The sequence below is a fragment of the Coccomyxa subellipsoidea genome (genome assembly GCF_000258705.1).
Source record: "Coccomyxa subellipsoidea C-169, whole genome shotgun sequence".
Classification (NCBI taxonomy): Eukaryota; Viridiplantae; Chlorophyta; class Trebouxiophyceae; family Coccomyxaceae; genus Coccomyxa; species Coccomyxa subellipsoidea.
Genome location: NW_005178035.1, coordinates 592,479 through 613,546, shown reverse-complemented (window position 1 = coordinate 613,546; position 21,068 = coordinate 592,479). Strand labels below are relative to the sequence as shown.

The 21,068-nt window shown below is 52.7% G+C and overlaps 3 protein-coding genes across 3 annotated transcripts; 1 reads left to right on the top strand and 2 right to left on the bottom strand.

Moving 5' to 3' along the window:
• Nucleotides 1–1,611: 1,611 nt before the first annotated feature.
• Nucleotides 1,612–2,271, top strand: COCSUDRAFT_63438 (hypothetical protein; the record flags this gene model as incomplete). Its single annotated transcript, XM_005647543.1, has 2 exons — nucleotides 1,612–1,727; nucleotides 2,190–2,271. The coding sequence occupies 2 exons, from the start codon at nucleotides 1,612–1,614 to the stop codon at nucleotides 2,269–2,271; spliced, it is 198 nt and encodes a 65-aa protein (XP_005647600.1).
• Nucleotides 2,272–3,315: 1,044 nt separating this feature from the next.
• Nucleotides 3,316–6,690, bottom strand: COCSUDRAFT_36634 (hypothetical protein; the record flags this gene model as incomplete). Its single annotated transcript, XM_005647542.1, has 6 exons — nucleotides 3,316–3,396; nucleotides 4,202–4,282; nucleotides 4,685–4,850; nucleotides 5,293–5,438; nucleotides 5,883–6,079; nucleotides 6,636–6,690. 6 exons carry the CDS (start codon nucleotides 6,688–6,690, stop codon nucleotides 3,316–3,318), a joined length of 726 nt encoding a protein of 241 aa, XP_005647599.1.
• Nucleotides 6,691–17,168: 10,478 nt separating this feature from the next.
• Nucleotides 17,169–18,139, bottom strand: COCSUDRAFT_9418 (hypothetical protein; the record flags this gene model as incomplete). Its single annotated transcript, XM_005647541.1, has 3 exons — nucleotides 17,169–17,291; nucleotides 17,600–17,709; nucleotides 18,028–18,139. Coding segments are annotated over 3 exons (345 nt in total), but the record flags the coding sequence as incomplete, so codon positions are not given.
• Between the last annotated feature and the right edge of the window lie 2,929 nt (nucleotides 18,140–21,068).

Genomic DNA, 21,068 nt, shown 5'->3' with positions numbered 1-21,068 from the left:
CTCGAGCATGGTTTTAATCTTGCCACCATCAGTCAAAGAAACTTCTGTAAGAAACATGAACAATCTCCTATGGGCATGAAATGATGGGCAACGAAGGCTCTGGAAACGCAGAAGCCCCTCCATTGGCAACATGCCATCCTGCAGTGAGTGAATTTGCAACAAGTATTGGGTGAGCTGAAGTGGACTTGATGGCTGACCTGGTTGTGCTGCACCCTGTTGCTGCGCCTGAGCCATGGGTGCATTCCAGACAACGTGCTGGTTCATTGCTGTAGGCACCTGTTGGTTGACTTGTCGGGTCATGCGAGCATGCTGCATCCTCTGCCAGAAACATCTGGCTAAGGTGTAAAGACCGAACGAAACTGCACCAATGCATGTCAATCCAGAGTCAATCTCGAGGAGGTTCTCACTCTTTTCTGAAGGAAAACTTCAAAAAAACTCCTGGACAGACGCCTTTCCCATAGTGAGAAGCATAGGTGATGAATACGAGCAAGAAAGCACTCTGTTTTGCCTACCTCCTGAGACGAAGGCGAGGTAGAAAAGAATAGTCCAGAACGGCATTTTGCTTGGTTGTTGTTGTAATCAGACCTTTTGAGACGCAGTAGCATTTAGTTGCTGCTCGTCACGCCGCTCTAAAATGTCAGACGCTTCTGCAAAAGCCTGTCATCTTATTGTCATAAATTTGATTTCCAGAAATGTATTTGCACAGTGTCCTCGGTGTCAGCATTTGCTGCCTTCGTAAACGTCTGCAGCGTCTATCGCTCTTAAGCTTCTTTATTCAAAACATTAAGGTAGACAGAACAAGCTGATGTACGAAGCTGTAACGAATTTCTTCCGGAAAGGAACCCACGAACGAGCTGGATGCCACAGGAGAAAATTACAAAAGCCATCCACGTGATTGCAGCATTGCCTCGACCCGGGTGTCTTCTTGAAAAATTTCCATCGAGACTTGCCATATTTCTTTCGATGCTCCTAGGATTCAAGGAAACCTGTCTGCGTTTCCTGGCCAAAATGGAGGCTTCATCACAGGCCATCCTTGCATTGAATACGATTGTGTCGAAGACAGCTGCTGACCAAAGTCATATATTCTCATTCGGCAATATTAACCTGCAAGCGCATATATTCATGTATCAAGAGGAAAGATCGCAATGTAGGGAAGATTCCTCAGAGGACCACCATGGCAATGTTTTACAGTGTGGCAATAGCGACTGCCACTCGAGCTTGTCTTGAGATCAGCTCTCAGCTGCAATGCGTAGCAAAATGTATGGCGATAGGACCATTCGTTCCCTTTTCAATGCTCATAGGAGTGTATAGATGACGAGTCTTGCTAAATTGTCCCAGATCACCAGCTCAATCCTTGGCAGATCTGCCGAGACAGCACTTAACAAATCCAGCAGCGCGATACCTGTGCATAATCAAATGCATGGGTCCATGGTAGATAAATCGCGCCCCATGGCCCTTTACCCTGGCTCGGCTTCAGTTTTGACCAATCATAGACAGCGAGCAGTCACATTCCTCATGCATTGCCATGTGCCGTGCAGCCGTTATTGCATAGAGGAAAGAGGCCGTCGGAGTCAGACATACTCTGACTGACTGACTGAATCACAGCAAAAGATGACAGAGGAGCAGAGACGGGAGCGCGATGCCAACCTGGCGCGCGTCATGACACTCCTGGTGCACTCCAGCGGCTGCCGGAACGTGCCCCTCCTCCAACTGCGCCAAGATGAAAGGTCTGTTCCGTCAACTGCCCACTCAAGGTCGTCGGCAACTATCAGCTTTGCGGGTGAGCCTGCCACAACCTGACGGGCTTGACTGTCACAATATCGCCCCGATGGCCAGCTTTCAGGTCACAAAAGGACCACCGGTGACCGATTTGTACCAGTCTGGTCTATATAGTTGCCACGTCTGTGACATCGACCCCCTTTTTCATATTCCTTTGCTGATGCCGTTCTCTTCAAGCGCTGAACTTGCTGATAAGATTCAATGCACCAGTCATGTCATTTGCAACGCACTTTGTAGGCTCCGACAGCTGCCAAATTACATGTTGTTGAGGCAAAAGAAGACAACATTCTCATCCGTCATTATATGTCGCGACCAGGGGGCACAAGAGTCTTGTCACTCCCAGGACACGCAAAAATTGCTGGTCACCATGAAAAAAGTACAATAGGTGAAAGATATGTGGGTTGGTGCAGGCGCGTGTGGATGCTGCTGCAGGTGCATGCGAAGCAGTGCAAGAACAGTGGCTGTCCCGTGCCGCGCTGCTGCGATCTTTAAGCCATGCGTCACAGGATCTTGGAAGAGGAAAGAAGGAAGCGGAAGGCACAGCTAGAGCTGGTGGACTGGTGCATGGGTGCAGCTGCTCGCACTGCCAGTCTCCCCTCCGTAATTTTAATTTCTGCGGAGGCCTCTTCGAGCACACCACCTCGTTCTCAGTCCGCGCCGGAGACCACTACCGGCGTCGCAGGTGGGCCGACATTCCCACTGTTTCTCCATACTCCTTCGAGGGGGATACATAATTCGCTTGGTAAGCGCTGCGAGGCACATTTCAAAGAAAATGCCATCCACTTCACCTTGTCAGCATGCAATGGCCGCCATAATGATACTGCAACCCCTGGGCAATGAGACGTGATATGCACAAATGCGCCACCAGCAAGTCTAGACTATACAACGTATTCTGTTGCGCGCAGGGGTATCCCGACTCTTGGAATGCTGCATGCGCTGCGATTGATGCCTGCATTGTCAACAACATATGGTATCGATCCTGTTGTGCTGCGAGTTGAATCAAATAAAGTGGTAGAGTTGTCCGGGGCCATGCTGCACTATGAAGAGGTCGCAGCAGCTTCTTGAGTACAACTAGACATGACTTAAGAGGAGGTCGCTGGCGGAAAATGCCTCCTTTAGCATGGATGCCCACACACAATGATGCAAACTTGTTGGCGTGCTGTGGATGCTGAGGATACCGTCCTTCCTGTGATAGAGAGCATTGTAATGCAATCAAGATCTCTTAACATTCCAGCAAGTTGAGTTCAGACAATTCATACAATTCCCATATTCCCCAATCTTCTGCATAAATCCTATGTCCTACCCTGTGGATTCTCAGGTATTTTATCAACTGAACTTGCAAGTGCTGAATTTCCTCAGCAGCTGAAAGGAGTGCTTGCAGGTCAGTCAGCCGCACATATCCTTTACACAGGATACATTCTACAGTATTCCCTTCATTGTGTTTTTGACACTTGCCATAGGTCCAGGCCTAATTACATATTCCGCCCCAGTCTTCCTATTCTACCCTTGCATTCTACTGACGCTGGGGCGGACAGCTTATGCTGCAGCCCAGACATCATCGTTTGGGTTCTGGAAGTTGCCAGAGTCGTAGTCCCTGAACGCCTGGTATATCTCCTCCTGCACCAGCACAGAAGACATCTCAGGTCCTGCTGCATCTCCCACTCTTTCCACCTCAATAATTTACTCAGGAATGATAGCCCCCTTGGCCCATAGCGGAATTTTTGCATGCTATACATAAGAAGCCTCGGTCTCAAATAGAGTCACGAATGTTGGCACGTGTCAGCCAAACAGTGATCGCCGAGGCGCCCCTTACATGCTGCATGTAGTGACACACAGGCAAATTGGTCATCAGCCTGCACTGACAAAATTGCAAGCATGTCCCTTCCATTGTCAACTGCGCAAACAAGCCTCCGATGCAGAGACAAGCCACTTGTTGGCAACATGCGCCAAGTTATCTGCGTCAGAGGCTTGTACAACCCTTGCCACAAACTCATCAACCTGCTTTTTGTGAGACTGCAACACTGCGTTTCTGCATGTGCCGGCATGTGCCGGGCGCATGTGCGCGCACCTGAGTGTTCATGACAAATGGCCCGTGCTGCACAATGGGCTCGCCGATGGGCCGTCCCGCGATGAGCAGAAAGCGCATGCCGCCCTCCCCCTCACTACTCGCGCTCACATGGTCCCCCTCTCCCAGCACAAGCGCCTGCGCGCAGAAAGCCCCCGAAAGTTGGTCCACGCTGACCACCACCACACAGACAGGAAAACTTGCATGCAAATATAACACAGCATGGCAAATATCAATCCTGTGCAGCTGTTCCAGGACTGCTTATCGTTGCAGGGTGAAAACTTCTGATGCACCAGTCTGAGCACAGAGTTTTGAATGTTCTCTGGTTGAAGGGAAGAGAAAATGTGGGATGAGCACCTGCTCGCGCTTTGCCTTGGTACCAGAGACCTTGCCGGCTCCATCGCACACATAAACAAAGCCGTTCCAACCGCTGTCAATCTGCACACATCCACCCAGCCAAATCACTTCCAGATGCATCCCACCATTGACTTTTGCACTTGGACTGTATTTTCTAGAAATGAAATCAAAGCTGCCTGCCACACTCCGAGACTCAGGGCCTGAGCTCGGGCAACATTATCCAAGAGCAGCAGAGGCTGAAGCCTGATACTTGTCCGCTGTCAGAGTCTCCCAAGCAGTCACGATGACAAGCAAAATACACGTCTACATCGGCTCCTGGAATACAAAGATCACGTGCATGCACTGACAGGCATCTCTGGTCCTGTGCAGTGGGCCGGAAGAGTGAACTGGCGGTGATTGGAGAGAAGGGCAAGGCGCAGCAGCAGCGTAACACATGAAGAACATAGTGCATGCAAAAGATCGTCTTGCGGATCTCTCACTCACCTGCTGGGTGAAGGACGCGCCTTTTGCCAGGGTGACGTCCAGCAGCATCCCTGGGTTGCGCAGGGCAATGGGCCCGGTGGCGCCCGATGACTCACCGGCCATGACTCGCACGCGCGCTCCATCCCTCTCCATCACAGGTATGTCCTTTGCCTGGTAATCCTGGTACCTGCACATATTGAAACATGCATGTGAACAGTCAGAAGATGTTCTGTTCAGGAGAGAGCATTATCTAGCGGCCAAGTCTCAGCTTTGAAACCCAGGCTCTCATGAAAGAATCTTCTAAGTGTGATATGCATCTCGCTCACAAAAGCCTGAAAGTGTTGTATGTGACCATATGCCAGGCAGCAAATCAACCGGACACAGCAGCTCGCAATCGACTCCAACAAAAGGAAAAGAAACCAGAGCCCAAATGGCCAAATTCCTGGCAAGTGGCATCCACCGCCCCCAGATTGTGTTTACATGGCCCGTAGGGATGCAAGCACAATATTGTGCGGCGACAAATGTCACATGCCACTGGGGCAAATTTGATTTACTTTGAGTGTCGCGGATACTGTCATTCATTACACAGTCATCAATGGTATTGCAGCCAATAAGAAACATTGTCGCACCTGGGCTTGACCATCTTGTCCTTGGCGGGCAGGTTGAGCCAGAGCTGGAAGCCCCAGAGGTCCCCCGCGGTCACCTTGGGCATCTCGCTATGGATTATGCCACGCCCAGCCGTCATCCACTGCACGCCCCCGTCCTCTATCACGCCCTGCAGGGGAATTTACCTCGCATCATCCTCTCAGTGACATATAGAGACCCTGCAGCAATTGTGGATGCTACACGCTGACTTTCCGTTTTTGACATCAGCAGAAGGAGTACAAGACTTCAGAGGTCATTGCAGTGAGGGGCATTCGACATTGGGGATTCCTTTCAGTCCTGATTGTCTCATAGCCTTTCAAAAAGCTGGAAGGCAGTCGAGATCAAGACCATCTCGAAGCCTTCACGCGGGCTATGAGACTTTCAACCTGGAGAAATCACCACTGGCAGTGCTATACCAAGATGTAGAATCCTCCTCACATTGTGCACAGCTAAAGCGAATCAGTTCATCTTCAAAGCTGTGAGAGGAGCCTCATGTGCCGCTCTGACATGTACATCTGCCCAACAGAGGGCAGCCACAGCCATAGAAAAAGTTGTGTGCAGGCTGCGCGCACACCTTGTTGCCGACGGAGTCCTGGTGCTCCATCTTCCCTGTGAACATAATGGAGCACGTCTCAAAGCCGCGGTGAGGGTGGGAGGGGAAGCCCGCGCTGGCCTCCGCCGCCGGCATCCGCAGCTCGTCCAGCATCAGAAACGGGTCCAGATTGCGCTGGGCCCCGGTGCCCACCGTGCGGCAGATGCGCACTCCCGCGCCTGTCATGACATATCAGCATGTCATGCAGATTTTCAGAAGGCTTCCGAGAGGGAGGAAATGGTGCAATCCATTCAACAGGGTCACGGCATACGCACCGCACCATCACACAACGATTGCATCACGCTACAACCTGTGTGACAGCAATGTACCAAGCTGCCATGTCTGCACTTCTACAGCAAAGAAAATCCTGGAATGTTGTTGTTGCGTGCGTGACTTGGACGCCAATAATCACAGCCACACGAGTTGCCATCAGCAGCTTCTGCTGCTGAGCACACTGGCAGCCAAAGTCATGCATGCAGCGACAGAACGCCCCTCTGGCTGGCTCAGGCTTGCCAAAGTAGAAATGGCAAGAAAGACCAAGAAAGCCCACTTTCATGTTCGGCAAACGCGATCATTGGGCATGGATTAGGGCACAACAGACACTGTGGCAACGGGCGTTCAATCCCTTTAACATCCCACTGCACCTTCTCAACTGTCTGGGACACTCGCGGGATGTAAGGCCCGTTGCCGGAATGATAGTACACAGCGGTTTATAGGGAGGAGCGATTTACTCACCCTCCATCATCTTTTGCCCCTGCACGACCTTCTCAACTGGCCGGAGTGTGGCCATGGCAGACGCTGAGATTGAGATGTTTCGCTTGGAAAAAGGTACGCTGGACTGTGACAAAAAGCCTCTCAGAACGCCTGACGCCAGCCTTGGGGTTGCCTGGGTCCTTGATGTAGTGCTGACCTGCCTCGTGAGCAAGGAGTACAAAACAACGGCCAGGGTGCCTGCAAAGACAGAAAACCCACTGCTGATCGGGTGCGACCTGTACCAGCAGTACAACTAGATCGTTGAGACAAGCAGACCACGCTGCGGGCCCGAACAATCGAGCTCACCTTGAAAGATCACAAGGAAAAGAAACAGTAGAAAGTTCTGCTGTGAGGGCAGACTTCGGAGCCGGATGGCCAGATTTACGCAGTGATCCTGCAGAAACAATAATGATAGAACGTGTGAGCAGTCGTGAACATCGGCACATGAGCTTTCCGGCTCTTCCCTACCAACCTCGGAAAGCAAGCATAACCCATAGAACAGATTGAAACCAGCTTTCTAAATGAGGAGCACCTCGCAGGATAAAATTTGTACAAAATATAAATTCCTGATTACAAGCCTCAACTGTATCAAGCGAGTATGCTCCAAGTACTTGACCTGTTTTCGGCAACGAGAAGGACGGTCGCAATGTTCTCACCTCAGATTAATGCAGGGGTGGACAGCAGATGAGTCACGGCTCCAAAGTTTCTTTACGATTCGCTGGTATCGCAATTTGACGAGGTAAAGAGAAGAAGAGGTATTCAGCGGAGCTCTTACGATCTGAGTGCTTCGCTGACGTGATGGTGATGCGCCTGTTTTGGCCTTCACAGCGGCAGCTACCTGGTACTTGGAAGCTGCAGAAGCCTGTGTCAGATGACTCCTTGCTGCAGCGATCCAACCTCTGGCACAGACATGGAAGGCTGAATCTTGATAACTGCTCCGGTCGACTGCGTGCGTCTTTGACTCACACCAAGGGCAATCCAGTACCACTTGCAACATTTGCTGCCCTTGGGCAGGCGTGAATCAGCGAATTCGAATTTCGAAGAGCCCCATGGCCATGTGCGAACTAGCTTGACGTAAGCCTCATTACAGTGCTGATGGGAAGCCCGCATCTGTGGGCTCAATGCCATCTCACCTGCTGAAAGGCACAACAGCTGCAGCTGCAGCCGTTCATTCTCAATTGATCCACATGCATGGGTTTACAACACTGCGCACCGTGCTCAAACAACAGCACATGCATATGGGCAAACAGCTGCAGCGCTGCGCGATTCAGTCATGTTCAAAGCAGAGTGCAGACATGTCTACTAATGAGCATTGGCCAAGCTGTTAAGTTCTGATACGTCACGTGGATGTCCACGGCAAGAATGAATGCAAGAAACCACTGAAAGAGGCTCGCCACCAATTGAAGCTAGTTCCAAGGTAGATCTCGCAGACTAACAGAAATCAACATACAGCGGCATGAGCTCATTCAACTGCACCCCTGGCACAGCGCAGCTAGCGCACAGGCAGCTATTAGGTACCTGCTTATTAGGGCTGGTCTGTTTCCTGCACATGGCAAGGACGAAGTGATTTCCAGGCTTTCAGCCGCGTTCGCAGCGGTTCATGGTGGGTTCCAAGGGTCATCCATTCTGCGCAGAGCATGCACCTCTCTTACCACTTCTGCACCAGCAATTCTGCTCGCTCCTGGTGTGCTCAAGGCCTGCAGCCAGGGTGCCCTACTGCCCTTCAATTGCATGCATTCTGCAGCCGCATGTTCTGCATCTCTGCGCCTACAGGGTTCCTCGAGTTCCAGACAACACGGCTAAAATAGAACGCGCAGTCTTAACCGGCCTCCATCAGTCGATGATGACCTCGTGTTCCTCAGACATGACAATTGGGTCCTCTTCATCTGCATCAGCTGCAGGTGATGGCCCGAGCGCTGTGTTGGGCTTCTTGGAAAAGCTGAGGGTGGTCTGCTTCAGAGCCTTGCGCTTGGCCGAGCTCACAGACCTGCACAGACGCATGCTCTCACCACTTTGTATCGGCAGAACCAATGCCAGAAGGAATAAGGCCTGCATGCAGGCGGGTGTAGCCAAATCTGCAGGGCCCAAATGGGCGCTAGTGCAGGCTCTTAGCCAGGCTCACTGCAGGTCCAGGAAGTGACCAAACCAATCTCACGCCTCCTAATGGTTCTTCTGTTTGCACTCAAGAAGCCCTTTTCTACGTTACTAAAGATTCAAGGGAATCAAAGGTGTTCCAAAAGGAAGTGCTATTTTGTGTCTAGAGCATGGTATCGGGCTGCTGTGAGGCATGGCAGAGGAGTTCACCCGTGGTGTGGTTTGGGCAGGTGTGGCTTGCGGGTGATGCCCTCCCCAGCCACAGCAGCCGGCACGTTGGCAGACCTGCCGCCCACGCTATTCTCCTTCTCCGCCCTGGCACCTGCGCGCACATGCCACCATCATGTCAGCCTTACTACACACGCTCCCTGCCATGGACAGGCCAAGTGTGCCTTTCACTACGCTGTAGCTTGAGATGAGCACAATTACCAATATTAATCACATAAGAATTAATACATGCAGTATAGGTAAGAAATGTCTGCAATCTTAGGTGCATCTTGAGGACATTAAAGATATGCACTTTGCCGGATACACGATTTACAATAGAGTAACGAAAGTCAGAGTGGTGCCCCTTGAGTACAGCTGCATTCAGGACAATGGCAGGCTCAGGAGCGCACCGGAGTGTGCCTTCTTCGGGGGTGCAAAGTCGTCGTCATCCGCTGCCGCCACCATCTGCCCTTGCGACAGCTGGCGCTCTTTTGCATCCCTGTTGACGCCTGTGAATGTCAAAAGAAAAGTTAAGCCAGTACTACTTACCATTTTAACCTGACACAACTGCTGAACAGAGCTGGCGGTTATTTTAAGTCATCCACATGTGGCATTTTCTTGGCATGGGCTGCATGGCAAGAGCTTCACCTGCAGAGGGCGGGCGCTTCTTGGCAGAGGGAGGCTTGCTGAGCCTCTCAGCATTGGCGTTGCCTGGATTTGCCTCGCCAGGTCTGACACCCAAACACACATGCCTCAGCACAAGTTTTGCACCACAGAGCACACCTTCAACGCCAAAGCTTACATCGGAAGACAAAGAACAACGCTGTGTGCCAATTCTAAATCTGCCACTTTTGACAGATCCTGTCATTGTCATGTGCTCACAGAGACATGCGTTTAATCAACATGTTTTGCAAGGGTGAGACTGCGTTTGTTCATCACCGCAATTTATCAAATGAAATAAAAATCAACCTTAATATTTCCCCCTGAATTCAGTCTGCAACCCACCTGACATCAGAGGTCCCAAAGCAGCCGAGTGCGAGTTTCTCCAGGTGAGCTCTGCGCTCCAGATGTTTCTGCTCCTTCCGCGCGCGCCTCTCTGCCTCCTTCCGGGCCGCCCGCTCCAGCTTCTTCTCTGCCTTGTGCTTCTCTCTGCGCGCGGCCGCTGCCGCCTCAGCTGCCGCCGCCGTGGCCGCCTCCGCGCGGGCCGCATCGGGGCTCACGACAACCTGCGGCGCGTTTATTGGACAGTTGATTGCTGCGGGAAGGCGCCTAATGGCTTAAATCGGCTTCACTCAACTCGATTTCCCGAATAACTCAATTCGCTGGCCGTTTTGGTAGGCACATATCTGGCATTGGCGGCTAAGTGTGCATTCAGTGGGTTTGGTTCTGTTCTAGGGATGTGTGCTTTGTTTGTTGTGGTATTTTTGGCAATCTCCAGTGTTAAGGGCTGTGGTCCGCACAAAAATCTAACCTGCACAAGCGCCTTGTAGCGCCTGGCGACTTGCTGGATGGCGTTCTGCAGCTTGGGGGCATCCACCAGCACAAACTCATCGAATGTAATGTCCAGCGGATCAGCCATATCCCCCTCCTGCACATGCACAAAAGGGGATTCTTCAGTCGCAACCATCTTCCTCACGTGGACGCATTCGACTGGGTCCTGCTGTGAGCGTAAACGTGCGATAGATGCTGCTCGCCTGAACTTGCAAATCTGAAGCATGCTTGCAGGCTTGAAAGGCCAGCTCATTGAGCTGTCATATACAAGGTACTGCTGCACGATTGGTGGCACACAGGACGTCCTCGTTGAGCAAACAGTCTCTGGGAAGGAGAGGTAGACCCAGGGACTTTGCTGCTGCAGTGGGGGCAAAAATACACCCGGGAGGAGGGCTGTTTACCTGGCAGGAAGGACAAATGGGAGTTTCTCTGCTGCGGCTGCGGGCTTAACCAGGGCAGGGGCAGGGTGCTTCTGGGGAGCTCGCTCCGAGCGCGCAGAGCCACCAACAGCCGAGCGTAGCGCATGTCAATCACGGCCTGGAACGCTACCCAGGTAGCATAGCTAACGATGTGCTCCTGAAGGGAAATTACCCCGCTCTCTGTCAATCTAATGCACTGCCCTCCTCAGGGCTTGAGGTTCTTCAAAGGGGGAAAGCCAGGCAGTGCCGCAAAACACATACTTCCGCTCCTAGACTCTGGGGGACAAGGGGGTATGCATGGCTAACCGGTGGCTAGGGGGTATAGCCAGGGTATCGGTCAATCTAATGCATCGCCCTCCTCAGCGCTCAAAAGTCTTTTCAAAATAGGGGAAGCCGAGATGTGGCGTCGAAAGGACTGCGCGCTCCTAGAGACTGGGGAACAAGTCATCAGGGAGATACACAGGGAGACATGCATGGACAACCGGGGGCTAAAGGAGTTTCCTAAACATGGTACCTCTCTGCCACAGCATCAGAACACTCCAACAAGGACAGGAATCCATCAGGGAGGTCGAAAGCAGCCTAAATGCACTTTCGGACGCTGCAGGTATCTGCACAAGAGCACCCGCAGAGAGAATAAAAAAAAAGTCGCATGCCTGGGTGTTTTTTGGGGCAGGAGCGGCAGAAGGTTGGGCAGCAGGCTCTGGCTTTGGCGCTTCTTGTTTTGGCGCCTCCGGTGCAGCCGCCGGCTGACTGGTCGCCTTGTCAGCGCTAGTGGGCGTACGCGACCAGGGTGGCCGGAACACCTTCTTCGGCGTCGTCCCGGCCTTTGACGGCGATCCCTCCGGCTTTGCTGCAGCTGCTGCAAGCACCAATCCAAAATTTCCATTTTTTACTATTTGTACCCATCTCTTGAACTACAACATTTTGTGACCTTTCATCAACTCTATACAATTACATAGCCATTGCATTCCCAGTGGAGATTATCACTAGTGTGGCCCGTCCCCAAGCCCTGAGGAAGTAGCTCATAGTTGAAGTGGGCGACTAATAACATCAAGGTGGCAGGTCTGCTCTCTCACAAGCAACTGCTGCTGCTGCTGCAGGGGCGGCCTCAGCAGGCTTGGCTGTGGCTGCCTCCACGGCAGCAGCCGGCGCTGCGGCGTTGGCCGGCGCGGCAGGCGCCGCGGCCGGCAGGGGCTGCGCGGCGGCGGCTGATGAAACGGCGGCGCTGTCGCCGGCGGCCTCTGCCAGCCTCTGGTGCTGAGGGTCCAGCTGCGCAGCATTGAAACAGAATGTTAGCTTGTACATGTCTTCTGCTTTATGCAATCGCTGCAGAAATATTGCAGAACATTGTCATCAACTGCCTGGTAGCAACTGCAACCTGTATTTCCAAGGGCAAAACTTACGCGGACGGGGGTGTAGAGGAGCATGAAGCGCGCGACGAAGCCCTCGGACGCGTTCTGGCGGCGCGCGGCTGAGTTGGGGTAGTAGCCCATGCGCTGGGCGGCCAGCAGCAGCCGCGCATCCTCCGCCGTAGTCCACGCAGCTGGTAGGTTTGACGCCTTGGGCACCAGCTGCACCAGATACACTCATGTCTTCAAAGTTAGTTTGTCAGACACACGCAAACTTGCAGACAAGCTGCAGGTTTGATGCCTTGGACACCAGCCGCGCCGTACAGCAAACAGCAATTCAGTGAGTACTCATGTAGGAAAGATGCGTATGAGTGTGATTAATAGCAACAGAACGCCCAGACACCCTTGGCAAGGCAGTGGTCCTTGAATATCAGAGTGCAAAAGATATCTGTCTTGATTCTGACGAAATAGCTTTTCAATCGGGGAAAGTTAAGAGAACTTGACCATTCTTCTTTACTGAAAACATTGATAGGCTCCTATTTACAATTGTTGGTGCCTACGCAGGTGGCGCTCAGATGGTGCGGGCAGAGTTGAGCCACGCAGCGCTCATGATCACGGCCGTATGGCTCAGCCTCGGCCTCTCGTTAACAGGGGCAGCATGATTGTAGGGGACGGGATATCGGGGGGCCTTACGGATGCGAGTTCGACGGCAGCCTTGTAGGGGTCGGCCTCGGCTGCCAGCTGGTTGAGGGCCGCCCTGTCCCGCAGCTGCGCAGCGTGCTTCCTGCCGTGCTTCTCTAGGCGTGCCAGCGCACCCTCAAATGCCTGCACAAGAGCAGTCAGCTAATCCACATACACGAAGGGCCATGCAAGCATGCTATGTATATACCGCACCCCGCCAGCTCTGCAATATTTTGTGAATTCTGAGCGTGCCTAATGTTGCTGCCAGAGGACACGCTACGGCGCACAGAGCTGCAGCATGTTTCCTGAATGCGATATTAGAAATGCCTGCAGGGATTATCGTAACATAACATTAGAGAACTTGATTCAATGTGAGCTCCATCTGCAAGGATCTTTGCTTCTCAAAGAGCGTGTGGCTGAGAGGAGGAAGCACCTTTCTAGCGAATTTAGGGATCTGCAGCTCAGGGATGAGCTGTGGCAGGGCCGGTGTTGGGGCGACGGCACCTGTGACACGCCATTCATCTCTTCAACACCGAGCTGAATCCTTGCCTAGTTAGCTTGAGGATTCGAGCAATGGCGTGAATAGGTGACATTTGCGTAGTCAAGCCTCAACAGTAGTACAGCATTCTCAGTCTGGTTTCTTGATATGCAGAGTGCTCACCAGCAGGAGCTCCTTCTGCGCCAGCAACCTGCACAGCACAAGGCAAATTTTGGTCACTGTGCTGTCTTACAGAAATATTGTACTCGACAGGGATAATGTTGCTGCCAGCGTACATGCATTAAGACATTGCAGCCAGACCAAAGATCCCAAAAACATGCGCTCTGTCCCGCATGCGTTGAAACTACGCTCTGTACTGCAGATGTTCGATTGGTCCCTGCTAACGGGGGGCGGTATAGGAACTCAGCACCGTGCCCACGATCGATTGGGCCTACCATGGATCTGGCGAGTCCAACAAGAGGCAGGCTGGCTATATTGCAGCCTTCACCTGTAGTTTGTGTATAGATGCGGGTTCACATGTTTCTTGCCTTCTGGCAGAAAGAGCGGGTGACAGTTGCCGATGAGACTGTCACCTTGTCAGCCTTGGGCGGCTCGGGGAGTTGCGCCGATCGCTGGATGACTCGCACGAGGGCCTGCTCCACCAGAGCCACCTCCTCCACCGACCGCTTCTCCAGCCCAGCCTGCAGAAAGTTAGGATAAAGTTAGTAAATTAATTTGAAGATACAGTAGTGGCGACGACAAGGCCGTGCTTCACAAGATCCCACAGCTCACTACTATTAAAATAGGTAGACGCTTTCCCAAATCATGAGGAGTATGTGCGTCAGAGCAGTGCTTCCATGAAAGGCTGCCACCCTGGCCTATTTTGGCTCATCATGTGGGTTAGTGCTATGACTGTTGATGTGGGTCAGGTGTGTTTAACACGAGGTGCCACTGGTACATCTGAAGCCTGGGCGAACCAGAACTACATGCACAAAAGCTACTATCATAAACTGCCTGCCCTTAACGTGAAGCGCTCCTAAAGTATGTGCATGATGCAAGTTTTGTGCAGGCTTCAGGTATAGTCGTGTGTCAGGACAAAGGGCAGCAGGCAAGGCGAGGACCCCATCAGCAGCTGAAGAACCCTTGCCACAGCAGCAATCTTGTAAAAGGGGGAAGTGATGATGATTCATGGCAGCATACCAGGGATCGCAGCTTGGAGGTGTTGCCGTCTCCAAAGAGCAGCAGGTTATCCTCGAGCGCCTTGAGCTCGGTGTGCCTCCACTCACGCTCCTTCTTCTCCTCCTTGCTGCGCTTGCGCTTCTGCACATCATGCAACACATGCTCTGTCAGCAAAGGTAGCATTTCTCTGCAGCCTGACAAAAGATCATCCATCATAACGACCTGTACAGCTCTGGGAGCCACCTCTGGTATGGAAACTGGCGCTGATCCACTGCTGCTGCTGCGCGTTTCAAGATAGTGGAGCAAGGAGATGCACCACACAATGATAGCAGGCACTCTCATGCTGAACCATTGCAAAGGCAGATTCCCAGAATTGGCAGTGGACCCGCCTGCTCACATTGCATGATGCAGCCTGCTCTCGCAAGTCTTTGTCAGCCACTTTGTCAGGGCATGACCAGTGAATGTCACGATTACAATTGCTTACATGGGTGGTAACCTCAGGGCATGACCGGTGTGGGTCAGGTGACCGTTGCCTAGATGCTTGAAGCAACAAGAACAACCACGGATGCTCGAAAAGAACCATCAGAACAGATTAGAAAGAAGCATGCCCACCCGCTTGCCGTCAGCGCCCTCTTCGCCGGGGCCGGAGCCGTCTCCGGAGGCGTCCTCGTCCTCATCGTCGACCGCGTCCTCGGCCTCAAACTCGCTGCCGCTGCTGGAGGAGGAAGACCCGTCGGAGGCCTTGGCTCTGCCCAGCTCCACCTCGTTGTACACCACCTTGCGCCGCTGCCGCTTCCCCAGATCCACCGGCACCGCCGCAGCTGCCACCTGCGCAGGGATGTGCGAATAATTAGGCATCCGCCATATGGACAACTGCCCCACAGGAATGAGATATCCAGTGGGATGAGGTATGCACCGTCGTCCTGCCAAGGAATACTGCCGGAAGCTTGATTGATACACACATATATGGAGGATCAATATAGAATTGACCAGCACTGTCGGGTATTACAACCTGCATTCTGTCAGGCGCTCCTGAGTGCGCCCAGATTCAGTTCCATAGACTTATGCTGCCCGTTGACATACAAGGTCCCTGTGACCTTTTTGTCTCAACAGAAATGTGATAATCACATAGCATTATGTATGTATGCATTATGTGATAAACCTTCTTATGACGCAGCATCACAGTGAGCATTTTGCTTTAAACAGGGGGGTGAAAGAGAAAACAATGGAAGTGGCCCCACCTGGGCGTCGTGGTCGGCGACGGCTTCGGGCAGGATGGCTGACCAGTACTCGCGCGGGTCCTGGGGGCCCTTCTCCTCCTCTTGGATGGCAAAGGTGGCCGTGCTGAAGGTGTTGCCCTTGCTGTTGCCCAGCTGCCGCTTCTCAGTGCGCCGCGCCAGGATGGCGTCAATGTCCTGCGGGTTTGAAACTAGTCAGATAAGCTGCATATATTATTATTGAGACTGCCTGTCAAGCCTGGCAGCCAGGGAAGCCGATACAGTACCACAGGCTGCAAGCATGCACATATGCTGAGGGGTCTTGAGGGAGTCTTATTAACACAACGGGAAAATGCATAGCAGTGTTGAATCCAGGGTCGGCCGGAGCCGCCACAGAGAACACGCAGGCAGGAAAGCGCTGCATCCGCCCACAGGCAGTCGAAAAAGCTTTGCTTGGTAATAATCATCCTCCAGATGCCTGTCGCAACTGCAGAAACCTGCACTTATAGAATGAATTCTGGGCATGCAGCCTCACAAAGCCCAGGACATGCATGCAACCCAAGGATCCACCTGCAAGCGCAACCTGGCAAGCTTGGGACTCTTTCTGTCTTGCCTACACCGTGGCTTTCGCCATCTCGGCACTCGGCACTCCGTGCACTTCTTTAATCAAAGTGCGTGCAAGCATATCAGTCATTTAAATTGATCCTTCCAACGTAAAAGTAGGTCCCCACCTCGCTGGCAAAAGCGTCGCCCTCCTTAGCGGTATCCTCGTCGGGTGCTGAGATGGCGTGTGCTCCGTGCGCCAGCAGCTGCGCGATGCGGGCGCCGTCCACCTTGCGCTCGTCAGCATTCAGGAACCCCAGGATCGCGTTGTCCAGGCCTGTGTTTCAGGGGTATTTTTCAGGGGTATAGAACTAGGGAGACACAATGAACCCTACATGAAATGAATATACCCCAGGATCGCGTGTGCAGGCCTGCAGTGCAAGGATTTTATTTTATGTAGTGCATCATTCCCTCACAGCGCTGCACAGGAAATTGAAAAATGCAGCATGAGCGGACCTTTGTCTCTCAGCGAGTGAGAGGGCTGTTCCAGCGAGAGATTGCAATGGGGGTTTGCAGGTATGCACTGTCTTGCTGCTCACCCCTCCCACTTGCTGGCAGGCGATTGGACTCTGTCACTGGCTACAGGAGACGGCTACTTGCAGCAGCACATGCTCAAGAGATGCCATACGATTGCCAGCCCATCAAGGCCGAAGCACCAGCGGCGCTAGGCTACCACGCTCTCCTTCCAACCCAATTGCCTGTTGTGCTTCAGGCGGTCTGGGGCGGCTGGTGCTTGGTTGCTGAAAGGGCATGTTCCGTAAATCGGTGAGCACAGCGGAGGAGAGAAAACAATCACCCTGCTTGCGCGTGGAGCACTCGAAGACGTTCTGCTCATAGGTGCCTGTGGTGATGAGGCGGTACACTTTCACCTCCTTGTCCTGCCCGATGCGGTGGCAGCGCGCCATCGCCTGCAGGTCGTTCTGCAGCGGGGGCAACACACACAACTCCAGTCAGACAAGCTGCATTGAGCACCTTTTGGTTATTAGTGTACCAGCACATGTCCTTCTCCCAGCAACTTGAATTCATGTGGCAGATTGTTGGAGGTTGCGTTGCTTACTCTGCAGGTGGTCACCAACATATCTGGAGATCATCTGATGTGTGAGACAAAAAGATGTGATACCTTTGTTAATGAAATTCAGGATGGTGCCATGTCTCATGTAACGATCAGGATAAGAAAGGAAATGAAGAGTAAAGGCAGGTCATGCTCAAGTGGGGATGTGGAAGGTACCTGGGGGTTGAAGTCGGTGTCATAGATGATGACGGTGTCTGCGGCTGTCAGTGTGATGCCCTGACCGCCAGCGCGCGTCGACAGCAGGAACACAAACCCGTCCGACCCCTCTGCACAAACACAGGAATTTCATCCTCAATAAACCCCTTGAATTTAACAGGATCTGAAGTAACCATATGTAGCCTCTCGTGCAAAATCATTTGATACTCCTGTGACCCAAAGCAGCATTCATGCGAATGTTCCAGGAAGTAAGCAGAGAGTACTCCAGAATCTGCATAGCAGTCAACTGAGCACATAGGCTCCTTTGTGGAAGACAGTCTTTTAAACTAGTCAGGCACACAGCAAGCTCACACGAAGAGGACAGCAAATGGCAGCGCCGCACTGACTCGGCAGAAAGAAAGGAATTTATATAAAGTGCAGCGGCGCACCTTTGGAGTAGCGGTTGATGGCGTCTTCGCGGTCGCGCTGGGACACGCTGCCGTCGATGCGCTCGAATGGGAAGCCGCCCAGGCGCAGGAAGTCCTCCAGCACATCCAGCATTATCTTAAACTGGCTGAACATCAGCACCTGACACGCAGCACGGCATTGGACTATTAGTACCATGCAAACCCCATAACACCTGTGGCTAGGATGACAATGATTGCGTCATTTAGAGCCCAGGAAGGAGCAGAAGCAGAAATCCCCTTGAGCATAATGACAAACAATGGCTAGCAGCAATGTTCAGACGAGTCTAGGGCACGGCCGCCCCAGAAGTGGCTGCAGAATCCAAACTTGCTCAAACACTGCATGTGTGCCATGCTGCTTCTGCAGGTGCTCTCCCCTCTGCGCCTGTCGCTTTGAAGGTGCACATGATGGTTCTGACCAACAAGTAACCAGCAATGTGACCACAGTGTTCGGTTACCAGTCGCTCACTGCAGAGCAATTCGACTCAGAAACTCAAGACTCAGAAACTCAGTCGAGCTGTGCAAGACGTTCAACAACCAATGCCAGGTAACAATGGCAGTTTGCTTTCTCCAGAGAACCTCACCATGCCTCTCAAGAAGCATTAGCCAATCATGAACACAGCACATGCATGCATGCATGCGGGTGCTTGGCAAAAGAAGGCACAAGGAAGAAAATTGCGCGCACCTTGTGGCCCTCAGAGCGCAGCTTGGGCAGCAGCTTGTTGAGGAGCACCATTTTGCCGGACGCGTTAACGATGCGGTCGATCTCCTGCGCCTCCGCTCCGCGCGCCGCCTGCCGCAGCATCATGTGATCCTCCAGGCCCCGGCACAGGAACTGCGCGCAGACGTCAGGCACACCCGTCATATATGAGCACAAGAAGTGAGCGTTATTTGTATGAGTGTCAGGGTGCTTAGTGTTGCAGCACAGTTGCATGGCAAGAGCAGGCGCAAGCGAAATACGCCCAGGAGAACAAGCAGGAAGCGCAGAGGCACAGGGCGACAGTCTAGCAGTGCTGCAAAGGACTAGGGCACCCAATTCCGTGCATGGACGCCGGCGGTCAGCTGGACAGATGCCAAGTGGCCCCATCATCATGCTGCATTCAGATAAGAGCAGAGCGGTTGGGTTACTATGCAATTGCTAATGCCGACTACACAGCAGTGGTGTGGGGCTGTCAGAAGAGGGGCCGCTGGCATTAGCCTTCATCCACTTTGTGTTTTATTTTATTTCGACCCTTCATCGACCCTAAACCCTAAATTCACCATTGCATGAGGTGCAATTCACCAAGGCCCCTTCCCTAAACCCTACACCCGTATTCCATAAACCCTAAACTAAAGTAGATGAAGAATAAGGTCGGGGAAAAGGTGCTCACCGGGTGGCAGCAGACTTTGCGCAGCTCCATGGCCAGATTCTGCAGCTGCGGCGTGTTCTTCGTCGATGCCCCGCCCAGAAGCGCGCCAATCTGCAGCACGCAATTTTTCTCAACAAACGCACCCCGCCAAGTCATAGGAAGGACATCAATAAAGCACTCCAGCGATCTGCATGACAGACACAGAAGCAGGCCGTGCATGCATCTGGCTTGATACACATGTACATACATGTTCCCACGGGCACTGCCCTGGACAGCTGAGATAAAAAAGTCCAGCAACGTACATGACATGAGAGGTGATGCATGCAATCTGTGTTGAACAAATGTACACAAATGTCCTGCATGAAGTGCCAGGCGCAAGGAAGATGAGCACCTGCTTGCCGTAGATGGCCTTGTAGAAGTGGCGCTGCTCGGTGGTGAGCTCCACCCAGACCACCACTTCCTCCTTGTCCGGCAGGTTCTCCACATCCTCCTTCATGCGCCGCAGCAGCACCGGCCGCAGCTCCGCCTGAATGGCATAAATTTTGCTCGTTCGACACTGAGACAAATAAAGCTGTGTTAGCTCCAGTGTTCACCAAACACTGTGCATGACAGGACTGGCACACACGTCAGCCTTAGTAAACACCAACTGAGGACCCAGACAACAAACTGGCACGAAGCGCCCAAAGCTTTGGCACACCCAAAAGGTACCACTAGCTCCCTGGAATTTTGGGGAAAGAAACGCTGCTGGTTCCTCTGTTTATATCTGCCGTTTTGGCAGCGTGCAACAAAATGTGCTGCAGCGGCTGTGTCAGTTGCTCCTTGTCAGTGCAGAGGTCGCCAAGGGGTAGCAGGATTGAAAATGGAGAAGGCTAAAAAGGGGGTGGAGAGCGTTCGCACCTGCAGGTCCTGGACCTGCTCCAGCGTGGGCATGCCCTTGCCAAAGCGCTCCAGGAAATCGTCCTCATCATCGTACTGCTCCGGGTCCAGCACGTTGAGGATGCCAAACAGCTCCTCCATGCTGTTCTGCACCGGTGTTCCTGCACACGCACCCACGCTCTGTCAGGCCAACATTGCATAATCCTCTTGGCAGCCACTGTGCCAACTGACACAGGATATCATGATTCAAGAAAGAAAGTTGACTTCCAATGTCACTGTGTGACAAGGCTTGTGCACGCATGCGGCGGGCATCCTCTACACACTTGGAAGGCACTCAACATTCTCAGGATCGGTGTGCAGGAGAGGTACATTCCTCACATCCTGCCAGATATTGTTGCTGCGCAACAGCCAAAGAATAGCACACGCTGCTGGTTTTTTATTGGACTAGGCCAGGCCAGGCATCTAAGAGAAACAGAAGAGGGGCACAAGGGGAGTAAACTGAAGACAAGAAATTTTGACTGTCAGAAGGGCGGTCATGCGCGCACCGGTGAGCAGCAGCTTCCACTGGACGCGCATGCTGGTGACGACGCGGCGGGTGGAGCCAGATACACTCTTAAAGCGGTGCGCCTCATCGGCAATCATGGTCCCCCAGTCTGGGATGCCCAGGAACACGCTAGAGTCCTTCAGCACCGTCTCATACGAAGTCTGCGCACACAAATCTAATTTGAAAGCCAGACACACTTTCAGGATAAATGTTCACTGCCGAACGCCCCTACGAGCCGAGCCAGACTTGCCTCAGCA